At 43.9% G+C, this 21,540-nt stretch overlaps 1 protein-coding gene across 3 annotated transcripts in view; it reads left to right on the top strand.

The window, feature by feature from the left end:
• Positions 1-15,219, top strand: part of ILDR1 (immunoglobulin like domain containing receptor 1) — a gene marked incomplete at both ends in the record, with an annotated part of 37,300 nt that extends 22,081 nt beyond the window's left edge. Inside the window, 5 exons of one of the 3 annotated variants that reach the window (XM_080696723.1) lie at positions 1,729-1,848; positions 2,140-2,286; positions 9,387-9,518; positions 9,710-10,533; positions 15,178-15,219. In XM_080696723.1, the coding sequence (XP_080552849.1) occupies positions 1,729-1,848; positions 2,140-2,286; positions 9,387-9,518; positions 9,710-10,533; positions 15,178-15,219 (1,265 nt within the window). The remainder of the gene's footprint in view (positions 1-1,728; positions 1,849-2,139; positions 2,287-9,386; positions 9,519-9,709; positions 10,534-15,177) is intronic. The other 2 variants (XM_080696724.1, XM_080696725.1) reach the window with 2 other exon arrangements.
• Positions 15,220-21,540: the final 6,321 nt, after the last annotated feature.

Here is a 21,540-nt window from a genome sequence, read left to right as displayed (position 1 = left end):
TACCTGAGACTGGATTGTTTGTAAAGAAAAGAGGTTTACTTAGCTTGCCAATTGAAGACTCAAAGTCCAAGATAGGATGAGCCATCAGCTCAGTCTTTGATGAGGCTCTTCTCAGCTAGGCCACCACATAGTAACTGGTGTCATAGTAGAGATATATACAAGAGGCAGAGATCACATGTGAGATGAGAAGCCAGAAAGCAGGAGGGCAAGGCTCTCTCTTTTATAACAACCCACTCTCTCGGGAACTTACTGGGGTCCTACAAGTATTATGTTCATCTCTTCTCAAGATAGCACCCCTAGCAACCATAATTACTTCATAAAAAGCTCCACCTCCTCTCCTCTTCTCTATTTCTCTCTCTCTCCCTCCCTCCCCCCGCCCCAGGGATTGAACCCAGGATCATTCTACTTCTGACCTATACTTCCACCTCTTTTAATTTTGAAACAAGTTCTTGCTAGGTTGCTGAGGCTGGCCTTGAACCTGTGATCCTCTTATCTCAGCTTCCCTAGTACTGAGAGCACAAGCATGCACCACCATGCCCAGCTAAGCCTCACCTTTTAAAGGTTCCACTACCTCCCAACATCACTGCAATGAAGACCAAGCTCCCAACACATGACACTTTGGGGAACACACTCAGACCATGGTGCCAGGTAACCGAGTAGAGAAAGATGTGAGAGGGAAAGAGCATAGGTGTTCACAAACTGGTTTATCACAAAGTTCCTGGGATCCCTTATGTAACAGTGCAGCTTTACATTCTGCTGCCCAGAACTGAGTCACTTTTCCGTGTCCATCTGTAAGAGAGGATGAGAAATAATAACTTTATTCTGGATAACCCTTGTCTCCATCTGTTTTATGTTGCTATAATAGGATACTTGAGACTAGATAATTTATAAGCAAAAATACATTAATATAATTCCCAGCCTCAGTCAGTTCTGGAGGCTGAGAAGTCTAGTGATGGTCTTATTTCTTTGTCATCACATAGCAGAAAGTGAGAGGGAGAGAGAACATCGAACCTACCCCTGAGGGTAGAGCCCACGTGGCCCAGTCTCTATCACAGCCCCATCTTTTACTGCTTTTATACTAGCAATTAAATTTCAGCATGAGCCTCGAAGGGGCAAACATTCAAATCATAGCTACTACATATATGGCCCCAAATTCTATGATCATAGTTGATGGAGAGAATATATATTGGGAGACAGATGGTAATCTCTGCCTCTCTTATAGAGGTTTAGTGGGAATTAAATGAGACAATGTATACAGAATCTTTATAAAGTACCTAGTGGGCCTTAATAAATAGTATGTTTTACAATCATTATACTGTTTGGAGAAAGAAGAAGGTCTCAGAGAAAGGAACTGATGATAATTTCCCATCCACTAAGAGCAGGACAAGGTGTTACATGCTTGTATTCCCAGTAGTTGGGAGTCTGAGACCAGAAGATCGCAGGTCACAACCAGCCTCAGCAACTTAGCATGCCTCTGTTTCAAATACAAAATAAAAAGGGGCAGGTGGTGTAGTCTGAAGGCAGAATGATCCTAGGTTTGATCCCCAGCACCAAAATAAATAAGTAAGTAAATAAGTAAATAAATAAATAAATAAAATTTAAGAAAATCTCTGTGAGGAGCCCTTTTAGGATGTGGGAGGATAATGCTGGGGTCTCAAAGCTACCAAGGGTTAGAAGCCAGCACCCTGTTCTCTGCCCACTGGCACTTTCTCTTTCCTTTCCATACAGGAGCTGATCTTGTGATTAATGAAGTGATGTGGTGGGACCACGGAGTGTATTACTGTACCATTGAAGCCCCAGGGGACACGTCAGGAGACCCGGATAAGGAGGTGAAGCTCATTGTCTTGCGTAAGTACCACTGGAACTTTCTACTTGGCCACCCCACTACCCTAACACTTTTACGCGGAGGAACAACAATAACCAACAACCAACCAACCACAAAACCCAGAAACAAACAAACCTGGGTGATTGTCGCTGGATTGTGAACCTCTGAAGTTCCCTTATCAAAGCTAAACTTATTGTGCCGACGTAGTGCTCAACCTTAGCTGTAGATCCAGAGCTGTCTTTACTACAGAATATCGGAGCTGGAGGGATTTCTCCCAGTGTTCAGCCAACCCTCTGCCTGGCTTCTCCCTGCAGACTGGCTGACGGTGATCTTCATCCTGCTGGGAGCCCTCCTCCTGCTGCTGCTGGTCGGTGTGTGCTGGTGCCAGTGCTGTCCTCAGTACTGCTGCTGCTACGTCCGCTGCCCCTGCTGTCCCACTCGCTGCTGCTGCCCCGAGGAAGGTAAGAGCCAGCTGAGCATCAGTGGCGTGAGGTGTGCAAGGGGCCAGTACCCCAAGCCTCTCAGCTTCCCATGCCCAGGTCAAAGCCCCGGGCTCTTCCAACTCCTCCACCATGCCTTCTCCCATCACGAGCTCAGAGGATGTTAGCTCAGCCCTGCACGTGGTGCTTGGGGAGGTTGTAGAGCACTTGGAAACAGGTGAATGCAAGGATTTCTGCCTAAAGCCTCTTCCTATAGCTCTACCCCCAATGGCATTTCCCTCAGTAGCCCTGGTTCATCTGTGTGATAATCTGCCCCTAGCGCTGACCTTGCTTGGACATGAGGTAGCTAGAGAAGGTGGTATAAAGAGAGAGAGAAAGCCGTTTGTAAAGGGGAAAAAAATAACACTACTCAGCACTTCTGATACCAGATGTGCAGGAGTCCTCCTCCTCCCAGCCGAGTGGGTCCCCAGCAGACACCTCCAGGTGTCCTAAGTTTTATCCCACAAGTCGAGAGCTCAGCCACACAGGCTGTACCCCATGTCTAGTGGCACTTGTAATAGCAGGCGGGCCCCTATACTTTTTATCAACTGGCTATAAATCAGGAATTCCTACAACTCCCTCCTTGGGTTCTATTAATTTGCTAGAGTGGCTTATGGAGCTCATGGAAATGCTTCATTTACACTTACCCATTGATTACAAAGGATATCTTAAAGGGTACAAACGGACATCCAAATCAGAGAAACATACAGCAAGGTTTGTAGGAAAGGATGTGAAGCGTCCATCCCTCTCCTTGTGCACCAGGCTCCTGCACCCCTACATACTCAGTTATCCAGAAACTTCCTGGACCTAGTCTCTTCCTTTTGAGTTTTATGGAGGCTTCATAAAACTTTAATCGTTAACCATTGGTGATCAACTCAACCTTAGTTTCTCTTCCCCTTCCAGGAGGTCAGGAGATGGAGCTGAAAGCCCTAATGCTCTAATCATGCCTGAGCCTTTCTGGCAACCTGCTCCATCCTGAAGCTATCTAGGCCCCCGCCCGGTCATCTCATTGTTATACCAAAGACATTCATCACTCTAGAAATTTCAAGGATTTGGGGAGCTCTATGTAAGAAACCAGGGGCAGAGACCAAATGTAAATTTCTTACTCTATCCCAATTTCATGCTACTTTCTAGAGGTGATTTGAAAAGAACAAAAGAGAAAGGTTGGAGCAATAATGCTCATACTGAAGCTCACCTTAGAATTACGTAGAAGGCTGTTCAAAAATAAGATGGTGGCACATGCCTGCCTTGGGAAGATGAGACAGGAAGATCGCAGGTTCAGGACAGCCTCAGCAACATAGCAAGACCCTTGGCAACCTAGTGAGACTCTTTCAAAACAAAACAAAATAAAACAAAAACAACAACAAAAAACAGGGCTGGAAAGAACTCAAATGTAGAATACCCTTGGCTTCAATCCTCAATTAAAAAAAAAAATTATGCCAGGCATGGAGTACACTTGTAATCCCAGTTCTTGGGAGACTGAGACAGGAGGATGGGGGTTCGAGGCCAGCCTCAGCTACTTAGCAAGGCCCTCCACAACTCAGTGAGACCGTTTCAAAATAAAGAATAGAAAATCAAACTGGGGGTAGAGCTCAGAGGTAGAATGTTCCTGGATTTAATTCCTGGCACCACACACAAAAAATTAATTGATGCCGGGCGTGGTGGCGCACGCTTGTAATCCCCGCGCTTGGGAGGCAGAGACAGGAGGATCGCGCAGGTTCGAAGCCAGCCGCGCGCGCGCTGGCTTAGGAGACCCTGTTTCCAAATAAAAATGTAAAAATAGGTCTGGGAGTGTAGCCCGGAGATAGAAGGGCTTCCAGGAACCCCAGTACCACCAAAAAAAAAAAAAAAAAATTAATTGATGGTCTCCAACTCTAAGAGTTATGACTGAATAGGACTGGGCTTGTGGCCCAATAATTTGTATTTCTTAAAGGTTTACAGGTGATAAAAAAAAAAAAACTGCTGGTCTTGGGAGTAGAAGATCTTGCTCTCAGTGCAGTCTTTCTTTGGGCTCAAATTCGATCGTTGGAAACAAAACTGTAACATGCCTTAAAAAATTTAGCATAGCAAAGGTAAAAGAATACAAAAGTTATTCTATAAAGATCTTTTTCTTAGTGATTGATGGAATAGAAACAACTGCTTTAAGTAGAAGTCTTTGTTGACTTTTTGTTTTAAATAGCATTTCCTTTTCCTGATGATGTAAATAAGTACCACATTGTAGAAATTTTGAGAAATTCAGGAAAATCTAGACTGCTCTGAGAACCAGAGACAACTACTTTTATAATTTTGTTCCATTTGAGAGAAAAAAAAATTAAAGGAAAAGAAGGAATTGCCCACTAAGATCGAAACAAAAGCTAATCTGTAAATGTCAAAAAGGTCAATGCCTGGTTTCAGGCTTGTGCTCCAAGGTCTTACGGGAAAAGAGAACTAATTTTATTGGTTGTCTACCATGCATATGCCCTCTGGATGGCTTTTCTCATTTAAGCCTCAAAACACCCCTGAAGGCAGATGTCATCCCTATAATTAGCAGCTGAGGAGACTGAAAGAGAAGTATCACATACAGTAGGTAGCCACAGCAGTGCGGTGTTAAATCCATGAGTGTCTGACTGTGAGTGTCAAGTATGTCCCACCAAGGCGGCTGCCACAGCCTTTATGAGTAGATTACTCCAGGATTGGCTAAGATAACATAAACTTTTTAAAGATGGAAATAAACAGGAAACTAATATTGGCCCATGGGGGCTCTCTACCCTGCAGGGCGTCTGGGAGAGAGAGGCCTTGGAAAAGTCACTGTGGCTGGAATAGTGATAAGCAAGATAAGAAAAACCCTCCCAGGATGTCTGAGAATCCCTAGGTCTCTGGGGCACTAGAAACAGACAGGACTGGGGGCAAATCTAACTGAGCTGATGAACAGAGGTTCTGAGGGAAAGTAGATTCTCCTAAGTGGTTGGAGTTCATTTAAAAGCACTGGTAAAATGAAGAAATTCAGGCCACAAATAAAGATCCCTGGCCCAGAGCAGATGAGGTCACTTTCAAAGTGAGTCACTGTGGGACACTAGTGAGCGAGAGCTGATGAGAGAAATTGCATGGAAGGAAGAAATTGTTAGGGAAAGCTCTCTGCGTAGGGGAGGGAGGGGGATTGCTGTTTTTTTTTTAGGCAAAGATAACCCTGTGCATATTCCTGAGTACAGAAGCAAAGTCAGTGGGAAGCCAGGAAGGTAGAGAATGGAAGCTCAGGCCTGCAGGAGAAGAACTAGCCGGGGAAAGGAGGGGAGGGGGCCACTGGCCTCAGAAGAGGGACCAAGTCACTAAACGTGGAGGATGATTAAGGAATAAGAGAGAAAGCTGGTTGAACGCAGTCAGTCCATCCTGATCTACTTTTCAAAGTGGTAGATGCAGAAGGGGGCTTCATGGAGGATGCCCGGGGCTTCTCTGACCACGGCCCACCTTCCTGTGAGAGGCCACAGTGGAGAACCAGGAAAGTGACACCAGGTTTTAGTGGCCCTCGATAACTCACTTAGCACTGAGAGACACCCCTCTGCAGGATGTACAGAGGAAAGTTTTTGAGTTTTTTTTTTTTTTTTTCCATGAGAACTGGAGAAACAGCTTTCATTCCTGGGTCACTTCCTGGCCCTCCTCCCCAGAGAACCTCCAGGCATACCCCGCAGCAGGCCATGGGCCGCCTGAGAATCGCAGACCCGTCCCTCTGCCCCCACCCAAGAACACAGCTGAGGAAAGTGAGGCCTAGAGAGACTTTTTTTACAATTACACAGGACTTGTTAGTAGGGCCCTACTGGACCCGTGTCTCTGGACTCCATGTGCGGGGCCAGTTCCTCTTCTTCAACACAGATGATGTCATTGGCTGGCAGTTCATGTGGAGGGGAAGACCTGAGAAGTAGGGAATGCTTAACCTGCTGCCAGGGCAAAGGGGACTCCTGTTCCATATAGACCAACAAAGCCGGGCGTGGTGGCGCACGCTTGTAATCCCAGCATTCTGGAGGCTGAGACCGGAAGGATCACCATTCACGGCCAGCCTCAGCTACTTAGTGAGGCCCTTTGCAACTCAGTGAGACCCGGTTTCAAAATAATGAATGAAAAAATAGGGCAGGGGGTGTATCTTGGAGATTGAATGCCCCTGGGTTCCGTGAGCAGGAAGCATCGGCTGGTGATCTCCTCAGGTTCAATGGGGCACAGGATTCTCTGCTGCTGCTGACGATATCCTGACATGACTGGCCAGTCAAGTTAGAGGGACTGGTAACTCGGGGGAAAAGCCAAAGGACTGCATGACTGTGCATTAAAAGGAGGGCAAAGAGCAGGTTTTGTAAGATTGAAGAGGGGATGGTAAGGAAGAGTAACCAGTTGCAGGCAAGTGAAGTTGGGGGTCTCAGAGGCACCAGTTCTCTGTGGTGATGCCCAGAGGGTGCCAGCTGCAGGGTGGGGGAGATGCAGGTCTCTGAAGGAGGGTGAGGTGTTAAGTGTCATTTCTGCCACAAAGGAAATGTCTTCAAAAATGTTCCCTGAGCTGGGTGCAGTGGTGCACATCTTTAATCCTAGATACCTGGGAGGCAGGAGGATCGTGAGTTCAAAGCCAGCCTGGGTGACTTAGTAAGACCCTGACTCAAAATAAAAAAAAAAATTTAAAAAGGGCTGGGGCTACAGCTCAATGGTAGAGTGCCCCTAGGTCCAGTCCTCAGTACCAAGAAAAGAAAAAAAGAATATGCCTTGGCTTTTCTTCAGAGATGAACATTAACAACGTGCCTTGGTGATTTAGTCTCCAACTGTATGCCCCTGTCTCCTCCTGTGAGTTCTAAGACAAAAGAAGCAATTTATTTTAGCAACGAAAGCCACCATTTATGGACTCTCTGTCGATTAGGCATTTTATATGTAATACCTTATTTAACCTCAACAAACAACCTTATGAGCTATTACTACCTTTCTCAAAAATGAAGAGAATGGGCTCAAAGACTCTAGAACCTCAAAGTCACACAGCTACTTGACTTTGCAACTCTCACCTCAATGCAAGCTGAACTCCATCTGATGCTCAAAGTCTTTACTCAGGGAAACCTATTTTTGAGGACCATATTTCTCCAAGTAGAGTGCCTCAGAAGTCAGCTCTTGACTCTCAGCATGAGAATCAGGCAGCCTGTTGAAAATATGTCTTCTATTAGACTAACTGGAGGCAAGTCTCCCGGAGTGGGGCCAAAGCCAGTGGCCAGAGAGGGGACTGGTACCATCCTGAAGAAGTCAGGATTCACTTGAAGGGGTGGTGGCAGGTAGGCTCATTTTCAAGGGAATCATATGTCCCCTGGCTTCAGGGGCAGAGACTGGTCTGAAGTAGGTTTTGAAAGTTGTGGAGCTGAATTGGAGGGCAGTAAACTGAGGAGGTTCCCCAGGGTTAGCTTTTTGGCTTCATTGAAGGAAGGAAGGAAGGAAGGAAGGAAGGAAGGAAGGAAGGAAGGTAGGTAGGAAGGTCAGTCTAGGGACTTAGGAATGTGGCCAAAAGAGCTGAGGCTTGGGCCTCATACAAACATGGGTTCACACCCTGGCTCTGCTGCTCACAGTGGGGCGTTGGACTGGGAAGGCCACCTCTCTGAGCTCAACTTCCTCATTTGATCCCCACATTAAGAGATTTCTATGAGGATCAGTTGGTTTATGTAAAATGAGCACGTAGCCGGGCGTGGTGGCGCACGCTTGTAATCCCCGCGCTTGGGAGGCGGAGACAGGAGGATCGCGCAGTTTCAAAGCTAGCCGTGCTGGCCTAGAGACCCTGTTTCCAAATATAAAAGTATAAAATAGGTCTGGGAGTGTAGCCCTAAGGTAGAAGGGCTTCCAGGAACCCCAGTACCACCAAAAAAAAAAAAAATGAGCACGTGTGTTGAACAAAGCCTCGGGTGTGTCAATGGCCAGGACATTCTGTTACAGGAGAGAAGGCTGAGCCTTTCTTACCTTCTGCATGGCTGAGGGGTTGTCCCTGGCATGAAGGTGTGGCAAGTGGGAGAGTTCTGCCAGTTTGCATCTGGTTTCCTGCGACTCAGGAGCAGGGCTGGGGCTCTTGCTGCTTCTGGGGGATCCACTGTAGCTGCTTCCTGTTGCACTGAAAACGTGTTTCACACTGGAGCCGGGGTGCCCCTCCAGAGGGCCTCGCCACTGCCGGCCTCACTGACCTCCCAACCTGCAGGCTCAAGCTGAGCGGTGGCCATGGGGCCTGGGGAACCGAGGGGCAGGGAGAGCAGCGGGTTGGGGCCTATCATCGTTCATGGCCCATTCAGTGTGCAAGTCCAACCCCACACGCATGAATGGGCAGAGACCTCAGGAGTGATGTGTGCTCAGCTACACTCACCTCAAAATAGAACCCCATCAACAAAAGCAAATGCTCTTATTTTTACTCTGCACTTGTAGGTTGCATGCTTCAGACCAGCTGCACCTGGGGGACTGGAGGGGCACTTCTATCGACCCCCTGTGCTGCTCTTTTACACTCTTTTCTTTGTCCTAAAAGGAGCTGCTGTTTCCCTCATACCCTAGTCCTCTTCCCACCCCTACCTTGTTCCTTAAAGATTCCCCCTAATTAGGAGAAACTCCAGCACTTAACTAAGTGAGGATAAGTGTAGAAGGCATCTGCTGGAACCCATTTCAGCTTCCCACATTCCCTTTCCTTCTGTTCTCCCACCCAGAGTTCTAGCTAGAAACCCTCTTAAGCACTATGTTCTTCCCTTTTTCTTCCACTGTAACAGACAGGGGTATAGTTCAGTGGTAGAACGCCTGTGGGTTCAATCCCCAATACAACGCACACATGCACACATAACACACACACACACACACACACACACACACACACACACACACACACACACACTGTCCTTTCCTGGGGTGTGGACATTATAGTCTCCTCTGCAGGAGATTTGTCCCCAGTGCTTTGCCAGAGACACAGCTGAGTCAATCCTCCCTAACTCTTGCTCCCATGCAAGAGAGGCGAGGGACGGACATGGAGGAGAAGCTGCCCCAGAAAGACAATTAGGACAGAAGTGGCAGGGAGGCGTGGGGCCCGCCCTGGCTGAGGGTCTGCATCTCTCCTTCTTCCCCTGCAGCCCTGGCCCGCCATCGCTACATGAAGCAGGCTCAGGCCGTAGGTCCTCAGATGATGGAAAAACCCCTGTTCTGGGGGGCGGACAGGAGCTCCCAGTTTTCATCTTATGCAATGAACCCGCTGCTGCAGCGAGGTAAACCTTGCCCGAGCCGTGGGAGGGGGAGGGCAGAGGGCAAGGGTAGGCGCCAACATGGTGGGGGTTTTATGATTGAGGATGGGAGGGAGGGAGGAGACAGGCTAACTGATGTGACATCTCGATGTCCTGATCCTGTGAGCCTGTGTTGGGCCTGCAGCTCTGCATGTTCTGTCCTTGTTCCCATCCAGACTTGTCCTTACGGTCCAGCCTCCCTCAGATGCCAGTGACCCAGACCACTCCTCACCCTCCCATCAGCAATGGGGTCCTGGAGTATTTGGAGAAAGAGCTGCGGAACTTCAACCCGGCCCAGGCTCTACCCCCCGACCTCAAGGCCAGGTCTGGCCATCCCTGCAGCATGCTGTCCTCCCTGGGCTCCGAGGTGGTGGAACGCAGAATCATCCACCTGCCGCCGCTGATCAGAGACCCTCCATCCGTGAGGAGGGCCAGCGACTCTTCCCACCAGCAGTGGCTCACCCCAATTCCCTCCAGACCCTGGGATCTGAGAGAGGGGAGAAGACAACATCATTATTCTGATTTCCACCAGGAGCTCCAGGACTGGGGGCCAAAACCCTGGGGACTGGGGAGAAGAGAGCTGGACCATCCTTGGAGTGCAGGGCACCACCCTTCCAGGCCGAGCAGGTCACCCAGGCCCTGGTCAGACAGAGACAGCCTGAGCGATGGCCCTGCATCCAGCGAGGCCACCTGGAGGCCCAGCCACCGCCCTCTCAGGAGCCACCATCGGGAGAGGCCCCGCAGGCCCAGCCCGAGGGAGAGTGCCCCGAGGCCCAGGAGACGCAGGCACCGCAGCTACTCCCCACCCCTGCCCTCGGGCCTCAGTTCTTGGAGCTCTGAGGACGAGAAGGATCAGGACCGGTTGCCCCGGAAGTGGGGAGCCCGTCGCCGCCGCTCACACTCTCCAAACTGGCTGGAGGAGAAGCCGCCCAGCTACCGCTCACTGGATGTCACCTCAGGCAAGAATGGCAGGAAAAGAGGGAATGTGGAGAGGCGCTTGGTGAGCCTGGGCATCCTGCTGAGGGTTGGGTGTGGGCAGAGAGGACTCTCCCGCCAGGCTGGGCTGCAGAGGAGGAGGACCCAGCCAGTGGCCTCACATGCAAGGTGGAGGGCGCCTCCCCAGTTTCCCACAGATTTCCAGGCAGGCAGGGGTGAGTAGGCTCTTGTTAGAGCTGAAAGGCCCCAGTCATTGCAGGGTGCAGGGGAGAGGCACCTTGCCTCCCTTTGGCCTGCTCAGCTGCTGGCAGCTTGGTCTCATCACAGTCCTGTGAGGCAGGTCCAGCAGGAGCCTCCTGTTTCACAGATGAGGAAATGATTAAGAACCTGAGCGGTGGAGCTACTACTTGAATGCAGGTCTGCCCGCCTAAGGCTTTACCGCCTTTAAAGAAAAAAAAAAAAAATTAAGGCTTCACCTCCTGTTACATCTGTCTTGCTTCACTTGGCAACATTATTTCCATATCCCAAGTTAGAACAGGCAGGGTACCCCAAATTAGAGCAGGCAGAGGGCCTGAGGATGTTTGTTAAACCAACATGCAAAGCCTTGGTGTATGTGGGATGAGGCCCTCTCAGGTACCCCCTGCATAAGATCATTAAACAGAAAAAGAAGCAAACCCTGTTATCCCAAATATGGGTCAAGACGTTAGGATGCCGTAAACAGGCAATCTGAAGTCTAAAGGAGGAACAGGAGAGGGCATAGGAATTTTGAGTTGCTGAATATAGATCTTTCTACCATTTTTTAAGATAAAACTTTTAAAAAACTGTTTTAGAGCTGGGCATGTGGGTGGCAAACACCTATAATCCCAGTACTTTAGGGGCTGAGATAGGAGGATTGCCAGCCTCAGCAACTTAGACCCTTGTTTCAAAATAAAAAATAAAAAAGGGCTGGGGTGTGGCTCAGAGACAGAATGACCCTGGAACCAATCCACAATACCAAAAGAAAGAAAAAAGTTAATAAACTGCTCAGAGCCAACCTATAAGCTACCTGCGAAAATTTCTTCTCTCTAACCAAAACCCTTTTTCTCTATTCTTCTATTGAGAGAGTCAAAGGGAATTGCAGTCAGTTCTAAGGGGAGTCCCCAGAGTAAAAGGATATGATAAGAATTGTAGTCTCTCTTGGGCTTTGAAGGACATACCTCTCATTTGGAAGTACATATTCTGCTGTGATTTAAAAAAAAAAACACTCCAACACACAAAGGGTGTGCAAAGGAGAAGGCCTCTTATGGGAGCCTCAGGCTGCTCTTTGTAGAGGGAGAGACTTGTGAGGGAGGAATGAAAGTCCAGTAGGCATTTCTGAAATAGTTAAGGCAGTGGTGTCATATTCTTACAGGTGTCCCATGAGACACAAAGATCAGCAAGAATGAAAGTAGCTGTCGCTTGCTCAGGCGTCCTGAGCTGCAGGCATCTCAGGCAACAGCTCACTGATCCGCAGGGCAGCCAGGTGCTGCTCCATGCGCTGAGTGCAGGCACCAGCCTAGTCTTCTGATAATTGCCCTCGGTGTGGGGAAACTCCCTTGCACATCCCTTTGACTTTCTAAACAGAAGCAGAAGAGAGGTGTTCATACAGTTCTCCTCATTGATGGATGATGCAACTCTTTCTTCCATGTTACCATTAAGAAAGTTAAATCCTTGCAGGGCGTGGTGGCTCACGCTTGCAATCCCAGCGCTTGGGAGTCGGAGACAGGAGGATCGCGCAGGTTCAAAGCCAGCTGTGCTGGCTTAAGAGACCCTCTTTCCAATTTTTAAAGAAGTATAAAAGAGGTTTGGGAATGTATCCCGGAGGTAGGAATGGTTTCCAGGAACCCCAGTACCACCACCAAAAAAAAAAAAAAAAATTAAATCCTGAAGAAAAAAAAAACAGAATTAGTCAAAGCTGAGATAGCTACTATTACTTTACTCAGTGACTAAACATGTCTCTTTATGTTAAAACAAAAATGTAATTCTTTTTTTTTTTTTTGCTATAGGATTTAAAAATTTTTTTTATTGGTGCCTGGTAGTCATATGTCTTAATGGAGTACAAGATGGTAGAGGCATACATGCACAAATCACCCTATTAGCCCTTACCCAATTCCTGCCCCATCCCCTCCCCCTCCCTCCTTCTCATGTTTGGCTTAGTGATTGACTTTGATATGTTTGTTAATGTACATCAAGAACATTAGGGAAGTTTTCTTCCCCCCTCTCATCCCCTCAGTTAGGTCGCCTTATTTGCTCATCACAAAAATATAAGTCTAAAAAGGTTTGGGGCTAGGCACCAGTAATTCCAGTACTTGGGCGACTGAGACAGGAGCATCGCAGGTTCATGGCCCAACTTAGTGAAATCCTGTTTCAAAATAAAGAAAAATATGGGTATGGTGGTGCACACTTGTAATCCCAGTACTTGGGAGGCTGAGAAATGAGGATCTCAGGTTTAAGGACAGCCTTAGCAATGCAGTAAGGCCCTTTATCATCAAGATCTAGACAACAGTAATTCTACCACAAGTGAACCAAGTTTTCAAGTTTCCTGAAACACAAAGATTTTATCTAGGATCATTTTAAAAGCATTCATTTTTTGCAGTCTCTTTGAGTTTGTTTCCTAATAAGTTATCACTATGTTACATTTAATTTTTCATATTTGGGCAATGACCAGAGGCCCAGGACCAAAGCGTGATTTGTCAGATTGATTAGTTTAAAGGCCACAGTGTTTGCTTTATTTGTCACTTGAATTTTGAACACCTTAAGAGGGGAAAAACAATCTCCAGGGCTCACCATGGCTCCTCCCTTGGTGGGCAGGATGCTTCCCACAGGGGCTAAGCTCCCTGGCGGTGGAGTCTTTGGAGCTTGCAGCTAAGTTCCGAGGTTGAATACAGTTGGGCCACTAGATGGGGATCTTTAATCACCTAAAGTTTCTGTTCAGTCCTTGAGAGTTAATAACATGTATCACTCTTTGTCATAACTTTTACAAAATATTTGTTAAAATACTTTTAGGTATTCAGAGAACTTAGAATTAAATTATTATCATTATTATTAATTATTGCTTACATGGAACGTTCTCTATGAAGAGTAATGTTTAATAAATAGAAACAAAGGCCTCTGTGCACACAGCCTCATGGGATCTGAGATAGGTGAGAGCTGATCTCCACACAGTGCCCAGGAGATAATGGGTCTCCTCACATCTAGCTAAGATCTCACCTCAGGTCTGGTGGACTTTCAGTCCTCCAAAACTGCAATCTTAGAAATATAAAAAACCAAAACTTCAAGTGTTTAGCTCCAGTGATTACAGACTGAATGGTCCCTGTGTTCCTGGCCTCTTTCAAATTAATTATCTTTCTTTTCCATTTTGCCCTAAGAGAAAAGGTTTCCCAAGGCCTTTCTGGCTTGTTCCAAACTTGGCCTGCACACATCTGTTCTAATAAAAAAGAAAAACACTGTGTTCTTTTTTTTTTCCCCAGGTTAACCTCAGATTTCCTCTAAATAATTCCAGCTTTATTTTTCTTTTGTCTGGACTATTTGGCTTAATTAAAAAATATATATTAGGATTTTCAACTTTCTCCTTTCAATAAAATACTCCTTCATGTCTGGGTCTTCCTTTAGCAAGGTCTGGACAAGTTACTTTTGCCCCATTCCATTGTCTTTCTCTGTGTCAAAAACTATCAGCCCAGAGTGTTTTGATTAAAATCCATGTTCCCTAAAACTCACTTTCCTGATAAATTGAAAACAAAATTTATAGCAACACAAATGTACACACGCACACACATGTATTCTATATTATGTACAGAATATATTCTATATTATAGAACAGATTTCTTTTTTGGGGGGGAGGGTAGTGAGGATTGAACCTGAGGGCCTCCTACCTCCAAGCTACACCCCAGTTCTAATTTTTAAAATTTTATTTTGAAACACGGTCTCACTAGGTTGATGAGAGTCTTACTACCTGTCCTCTAACCTGTGATCCTCTTGTCTCAGCCTCCCAAGTACTGGGATTACAGGCATGCATGACCATGCCTGACTTTAAAACAGATTTCTTATCTTCCTATTTTAAATAAGATGAGGACCTACATCTTTGTGAAGCACAACTGTAGTGTTCAAAACTAAACAGAAATGATCCCCTATTAGACATAATTAGAGAAATGTAGCCTGTAGTTCTTAATTCTCATCAAATAAGTGGAAAAAGCTCAGCTACTTTTAAAGAAAAGCCCATGATTTTGGTGAGGAAAAAGGTAATTACCTTTGAAAAATAACTTCAGAGATTACTAAGGTATGAGGCTAAGTGTTTTAGAAAGGGACTTGGAAGGAATGGTTCAGAAAGAGATAAATAAAAAGAACAGCTGTCTTCATGAGTGAACAGTAGAGAGGGTGTGGGGAATGGGACAGGGAACCTTATTTTTTTTAAGTCTACAGGAAACTTGAAAAACAGAGCAAAAGGCAGAGTGAATAAGACTTTAAGGCCTTCCCAGAAATTAAATTTGAGGGAGGCTGTAGAGGAGGAGAAAAGAAGAGAAATCTAAGTCTGGGGGAAGAGCCTTAAGTCATGAAGAGTCCAGGTTCTGCTGGCCCAGCAAACCCCACTCACCAGGGATTGTGCCAGCACACCTTCTGGGTTGTACACATAGACAAAAGACTCCAACTGACTGGATTTTGTGGTGTGTGTGTGTGTTCTTCTGTTTCTCAGGAGAAAGACAGCTCCCATAGTGGAAGGAGTGTGGTCATTTAGTACCTGGGCACAGCACGACGTTTCTGGCTACTTCCGGCTGCCACGAGTTCAGCATCACCCAGGTTTCCAGCTGACTTGGGAAGGACACTGCAAGTTTGCATCTCATCACTTTGGCTTAGATTCTGAGAATCGACTAGCAGAATTTTTAAAACAAGAGTTTGGGGAATTGATGACTAGTTTTAACCTCTGACTTGTGATGGACCCTAACTGGGATGTGGCTCCATGGGAACATAGTAGCCTGAGTCTTCACATGGGTTACAGAGCTCAAAGTGAGAACTTAGGAATCCCCAAGAACTCAAATGTGCTTCAGGAACAGGAAATCTATGGAGTATTATAAGGAAATTCCTATAGGAATTTGTCTCCCTCTCTCGTAGATTTTGAGGGTTCTTTCATGTAAGGAGTCCAGCTGGCTTCCCTCATGTCCAGTCTGGAGCATGCCTGCATTTTAGTCCAAAATGGCACAAAAATCCAACAGCTGTGTGCCATATCACAGTCTGTTTATTATACATGGAGAAAAAGTTTTGCACCAATCTTATTTCTATCTCACCTTGTCTTCTTATCTCCCTCAACTATTTATATTTTATTATATATTATTTAGCTATTAAAATCATTTTAAATGTTTCTTGGCAACACAGTATAAATAAATAAGAGAAATAAATGTACTGGACTGAGGATTCTATCCCATATTAATATAAGCTTTTCTATTTCAGTGCCTTTGAATGCTCTAAGTCTCCTTCCCCGCTAATACTCACAGAAGAGCCAAACCAACCTGGGCAGTTCTGGAACTGCCATTCTCTTGGCACTATGTAGCCTTTTAAGGTTGACATTTCCCAAGCAGAAGGACCAGGCGGGTCTTCCATTCACAGAGTCCCAGGACTGTGCCCTCTCTGTAACAGCCCTACTACTCCCTCTCATTTTCCCTCCTGTGATTTTATGAATCCATTTACATTAGATTTAGAGTGGAATGGAAGCAAATCCCCAAGAAGAGGGGTGTGGTGTGTGTGTGTGTGTGTGTGTGTGTGTGTGTGTGTGTGTGTGCAGTGTCTTTATGTGTATGGCCTTGAGCTCAATTTAAAGCCAATTTTATTGACACATCCATTTTTCTCTAGTCTTGTAATTACATATAGAGGAAAAGGTTTCTTTGAGACTTTTTTTATATCAATATGTAACTGTGCTTAAATTAGCAAAATAGAAAAAAAGACTTTGACAAATGATGTAGACATAATATTCAGTAGGTGAGAAACTTCTGATCTGGGAAAGATACCATAGCCCAATTTTCCTCTGCTCCTTTTTTTTTTTTTTTTTTGAAATTTCAGTATAGTTTTGATTCACATCTTTCTTATTGCTTATTATGTTAAATATTTTGTGGATTTATTGGCCATTTGTATTTCTTCTTTTGTGAAGTATCTATTTAGTTCAATTGCCCATTTCTTGAATTTTATTTTTTATTTGGAAACAGAGTCAAGAGATTGCTGAGAGCCTCTCTATGTTGCTGAAGCTGGATTTGAACCTGCAATCCTCTTGTCGCAGCCTCCTAAGTAGTAGGAATAGAGGCTTTCATCACCACACCTGGCTTCTGATTTTTTTTGGTTGTTAATTTACTTGAAAAAAATCTCGTCTGTATATTAATAGATATTAATAGTCATTACCTGACCCTAATTTCAATAAGATACAAGAAAAGATTAATTTATGCCTGTGGTAAGTTTTAAGATCACCCCCTTAAAGTGTTTCTAGACACTTTGAGGTAGAAAGCAATAAAGAATAGCAGTTGAGACTCCAGATTCACTTCAGAAATATAAAAAATGTCCTTCCCCAAGCTAAACTTGTGGGAGATATTCTTTGTTTGGAACATAGGAATATTGTATTTTATTATGGAGCCATTGGTACTAATTTTGAGTGCATGGTGGTGTTTCACTTTTCCCCCAAAGGATAAGAAGAGAGATTACTCTCCGTTTTAAATGTAGGGGTAATTCACTGTACCATTACTGCACTACTGTGACATCTTCCGTAGGGCTTCGGATGCATACACTTAGTTATTTGGAAATTCAAATATTTACTGTGAGCTCTGAGTCTCCTCTGAGATCAAATTCCAAAAAATGATGGTAAAGAAAATTAAAGAAAAGAACACTTATTGTAGTTCCTTTACAAATAGTACCTCATAGGGGAGCTCCTCTGCTCCTTTCTGCTAAGCACAATTTTATAAATCTTGGAAATGAGCCAGGCGTGGTGGCATGCACTTGTAATCCCAATACTTGGGAGGCTGAGACAGGAGGATCACAGATTCAAGGACAGCTTCAGCTACTTAGTGAGGCCCTTCACAACTTAATGAAACCCTGTTGCCAAATAAAAAAAAAGTAGGGATATGGGTATAGCCCAGCGGTAGAATACCCCTGGGTTCAATCCCCAGTAAAACACACACACACACACACAGAGTCTTAAAAATAGCACAAGAGTTAACTAAAATACTTTGAAAGGTACTAAGAGGAAGATGAGCTGATTTGAGAATTGAGAACTTGGGACCAAAAGAATAGCACAGAGACATTGCAATTGTATTCCCCCTTCAATGGTAGCTCTTTCTTTTCCCTAGATTTCAGGGGTCACCTGATAGCCTCAGGCATGGGAACTTACTCTGAAAAAATAAGCAACCAGAGAAAACCTCTTCTCTCTCAGGCCAGAGACTCATCTTTTCTGAGAAGAGATACTGAGTGGGTAAGATACTAAGGTGGGTAAGAGATACCCAGGTAAAAAAAGTGACTCAGGGAATTCTCATTGTGTCTTCAGGTCCAAGACTTTCCTTACCTTCCCAGGGACAGTAGGGATGACTAGTAAAACCAGAAGAAAGGATGTATCACAGCTAGCAGCCTGATCCTGGAAGCATTTTGTGGAACCAAGACTTTCCTCCTTGGCCTAGAGAAACCTGGGCAGCTGGGGCACCAGCAGGAGGATTCCCCACATCCCTCCTTCACCAAGAGATATCTGACTACCTGGCCAGGGCAAAATCCTCTTGCCTTATGAGGTAGCACCAACACAGACCAGTGGGAGCCCAAGTAGCACCAGATAAACCAACAAGACCAAAATAACACCGAAAAGGCTTTGCAAACTAAACTGATATTGGACAAGCAAAGAGCTATTGTAAGACCCCCGCCGAGGGGAGACCCTCAATCAACCTCGGGATAAGCGACGTCAAGTACCACGAGAGACTATGTCCTTGATGCAATGAGCAAAAGGTAAAGATTTATTAAGGAGCCAGGGCACTGGGGCCGACTCGTATAGGAGTTCGGCCCCGAGCAACTGAAATTGAGGGTATTTATAGGGAAAAGACCACCAGTTAGGGGGGGGGGTTTGGGCCCAATTACATGTATTTACAGAACATTACAGAATCATTTGAAAAGTACATTCTGTAGTCAAGTGTTAGATAAGATACCAGATGTAGTCAACAAGCTCCCAGCACAGGACGCGCTGACAAGGTCAGTATAGATAAGATGCTAGGTACGTTCCTGGAACAGGGTGGGCTTATTGCATATTACTCATTCTTCAGCCTATATTTCTTAAACTGCAGCAAAAATATTTTTCTTTTAACTATTAGCTGGCTGCTAGGGGCTTATAATTTTTCTTTTAAAATGGAGCCTTTCACTATATGCTAAAACCAAAATAGAATCACTCCTTATAAAATTTTTTTTTTTTTTTTTTTTTTTGCGGGTCTGGGGGTGGAACCCAGGGGCATTCGGCCTCCGAGCTACACACCCTACCCTAGTTTTTTTTATTCTTTATTTTGAAACAGAGTCTCACTGAGTTGCAAAAGGCCTCACTAAATAGCTGAGGCTGTCTGTGAACTGCAATCCTCTGGTCTCAGCCTCCTGAATGCTGGGATTAAAGCATGCACCACCATGCCCAGCTAAAATAAAATATTTAAATAGGACCTGGAGTCTCCTAACATAACAGACAAAATGTCCAGAATATAAACTAAAAATCCAGAAAATCACAACCTGAATGAAAGAAGACTCAACTGATGCCAACACTGAGATAAATCAGATATTGGAATTTTCTGATAAGAATTTTAAAGCAAAGATCATGAAATTGCTACAAAAATCAATGATAAGTTTTCTTTAAATAAATGAAAAATAGAAAATCTCAGAAATTATATTACAAAAGGAAATTATAGAATGGAAAAATACATTAACAGAAATTTAAAACATGCTTGATAGGCTCATCAGTAGAAATGATGAAGGATAGAATCTACAAGCCTGAAGACAACAATAGAGACAAGTAGATTGGAAAAAATGAGGAGAGCCTCAGAGATCTGCAGGACAATAACAAAATATCCAACATTCATATCATTTGAGTCCCAGAAAGTAAAAGAGGAAGAGGATGGGGGAAAGTGAGTATTTTGTAGAAATAATAGCTAAAAACTTTGGTGAAAGACTCGAATCTAAGGATCCAAGAAGCTGAGTGAATCCCAAACAGGATAAACTCAAAGAAATTCATGCCAAGACATATCCTAATTAACTTTTTGAAAACTAGAGATAAAAATTCCTGTAAATAGTAAAAAAGAAAGTGTACTACCTATAAGGAAACACAAGTTTGAATGGATTTGTTACTCTGAAACCACAAAGAAGGAAATGACCAAATATTTCTTAAATTCTGAATGAAAGAGTCAGTCAACCTAATTCTAATCTCATAAAACTACCTTTCAGGAATGAAGGGAAGATAAAAATTCATTCACAGATGAGTGAAAACTTAAAGCTTCTATGACTAGCAGACCTACTCTCTATCCAAAAGGAGCCCTTCAAACAAAATGCTAAAAGAAGAAAACTTAGAAGGAGGAAGGAACAGCAGATAAGAAATGAATCCATAATATTTTTTATGAGATTTATAAGTCACATATTATGAATAAAAATTTTAATGGTGTCTAATACTCAAAACAATGACATTTAAAGATGAGAAAGCCAAAGGGATGAAAGGAAGCCAGGTCTTTACATTTCATTCAAAATGGCAATATTGATATCAGTACATTGCTAAAGGCAGCAGGGTAGCATCCTCAACAGTCCTTATGTCTTTTTTTTTTTTTTTACAAAGAGACAAACCCAAAGTAATAAAAATAAATCAAGATGGAATCCCAAAACGTGTTCAAGTAAACTGCAGAAAGGTAAGAAAGAGAAAAAGAATGAGAGCCAAAGGAAGTAAAAAGTAAATAAGACTAAAGTGTGAACATATAGCACTATTATTACTAATAATTACCTTAAATATAAATGTTCTAAATGTACCAATCAAAAGAAAGACATTGGAAGAGTGAATTAAAAATAACCTAAAAACTTGATGTAGAACATTAAATTTATACACAGGTAAATTGATAGTAAATAGAGTATGAAAAGATATACCATGTCTTACACATTAATTTTTTAAAAGAAGAGAACAGGAGTAGCAATAAAGTCCAGTGAAGAAAATTCCAAAGCAAAGAAAATGAACAGAAACAAAAAGATATATAGTGATAAAAGAATCAATCCACCCAGCAAACTACATTACAAACTATATCACTATATTTACTTCAAATATAGGAAGCAAAACCTGATAAAGTTGGAATGAGAAATAGAAGTATCTCTGATGATTGGAGATTCCACAATACCCATTCTCATCCTAGTAAATGATAAAGTTATGAGGCAAAAATCTCCACAAAATATTGAAGATCTGAACAATGAAATCAACCAGTAGGATTTAATTAACATATGTAAAATATACCACCCAACATCAACAGAATACATTTTTCCTCAATTGCCCATGGAATACTAACCAAATAGAAAAAAAAATGCTATAAAATAAAATTTGATGAAGGCAGAATTACATAATCATTCAGCGTATGCTCTGACCAAAATGAAACCAAACTAGAAATCTCTTAACAAAGACAACAGGGAACTCTTTAAACACTTGGAAACTAAGCAACACATTTCTAAATTATCTATGGGTCAAGGAGGGATTATCAAAGGAAACTGAAAGAATACATAGAATTAAATAGAAATGAAAATACGGTGAAGATAAAAATCATTTAATAAGTAAATCTGTAGCACTAACTGTTCACATTAAAAATAAGAAAAAGCCGAGCATGGTGGCGCACGCTTGTAATCCCCATGCTTGGGAAGCGGAGACAAGAGGATCACGCAGGTTTGAAGCCAGCCGCGCTGGCTTAAGAGACCCTTTTCCAAATAAAAAATATAAAAATAGGTCTGAGAGTATATCCAGGAACCCCAGTACCACCAAAAAAAGAAAAAGAAAAAAAGAAAGAAACGGAGATGAATATGGTGATACATGCTTATAATCCCTGTACTT

This window comes from Muscardinus avellanarius, assembly GCF_963383645.1.
Source record: "Muscardinus avellanarius genome assembly, chromosome: 5".
NCBI lineage: Eukaryota > Metazoa > Chordata > Mammalia > Rodentia > Gliridae > Muscardinus > Muscardinus avellanarius.
The sequence above is the reverse complement of the archived record's forward strand: the minus strand, read 5'-3'. Positions and strand labels throughout refer to the sequence as shown.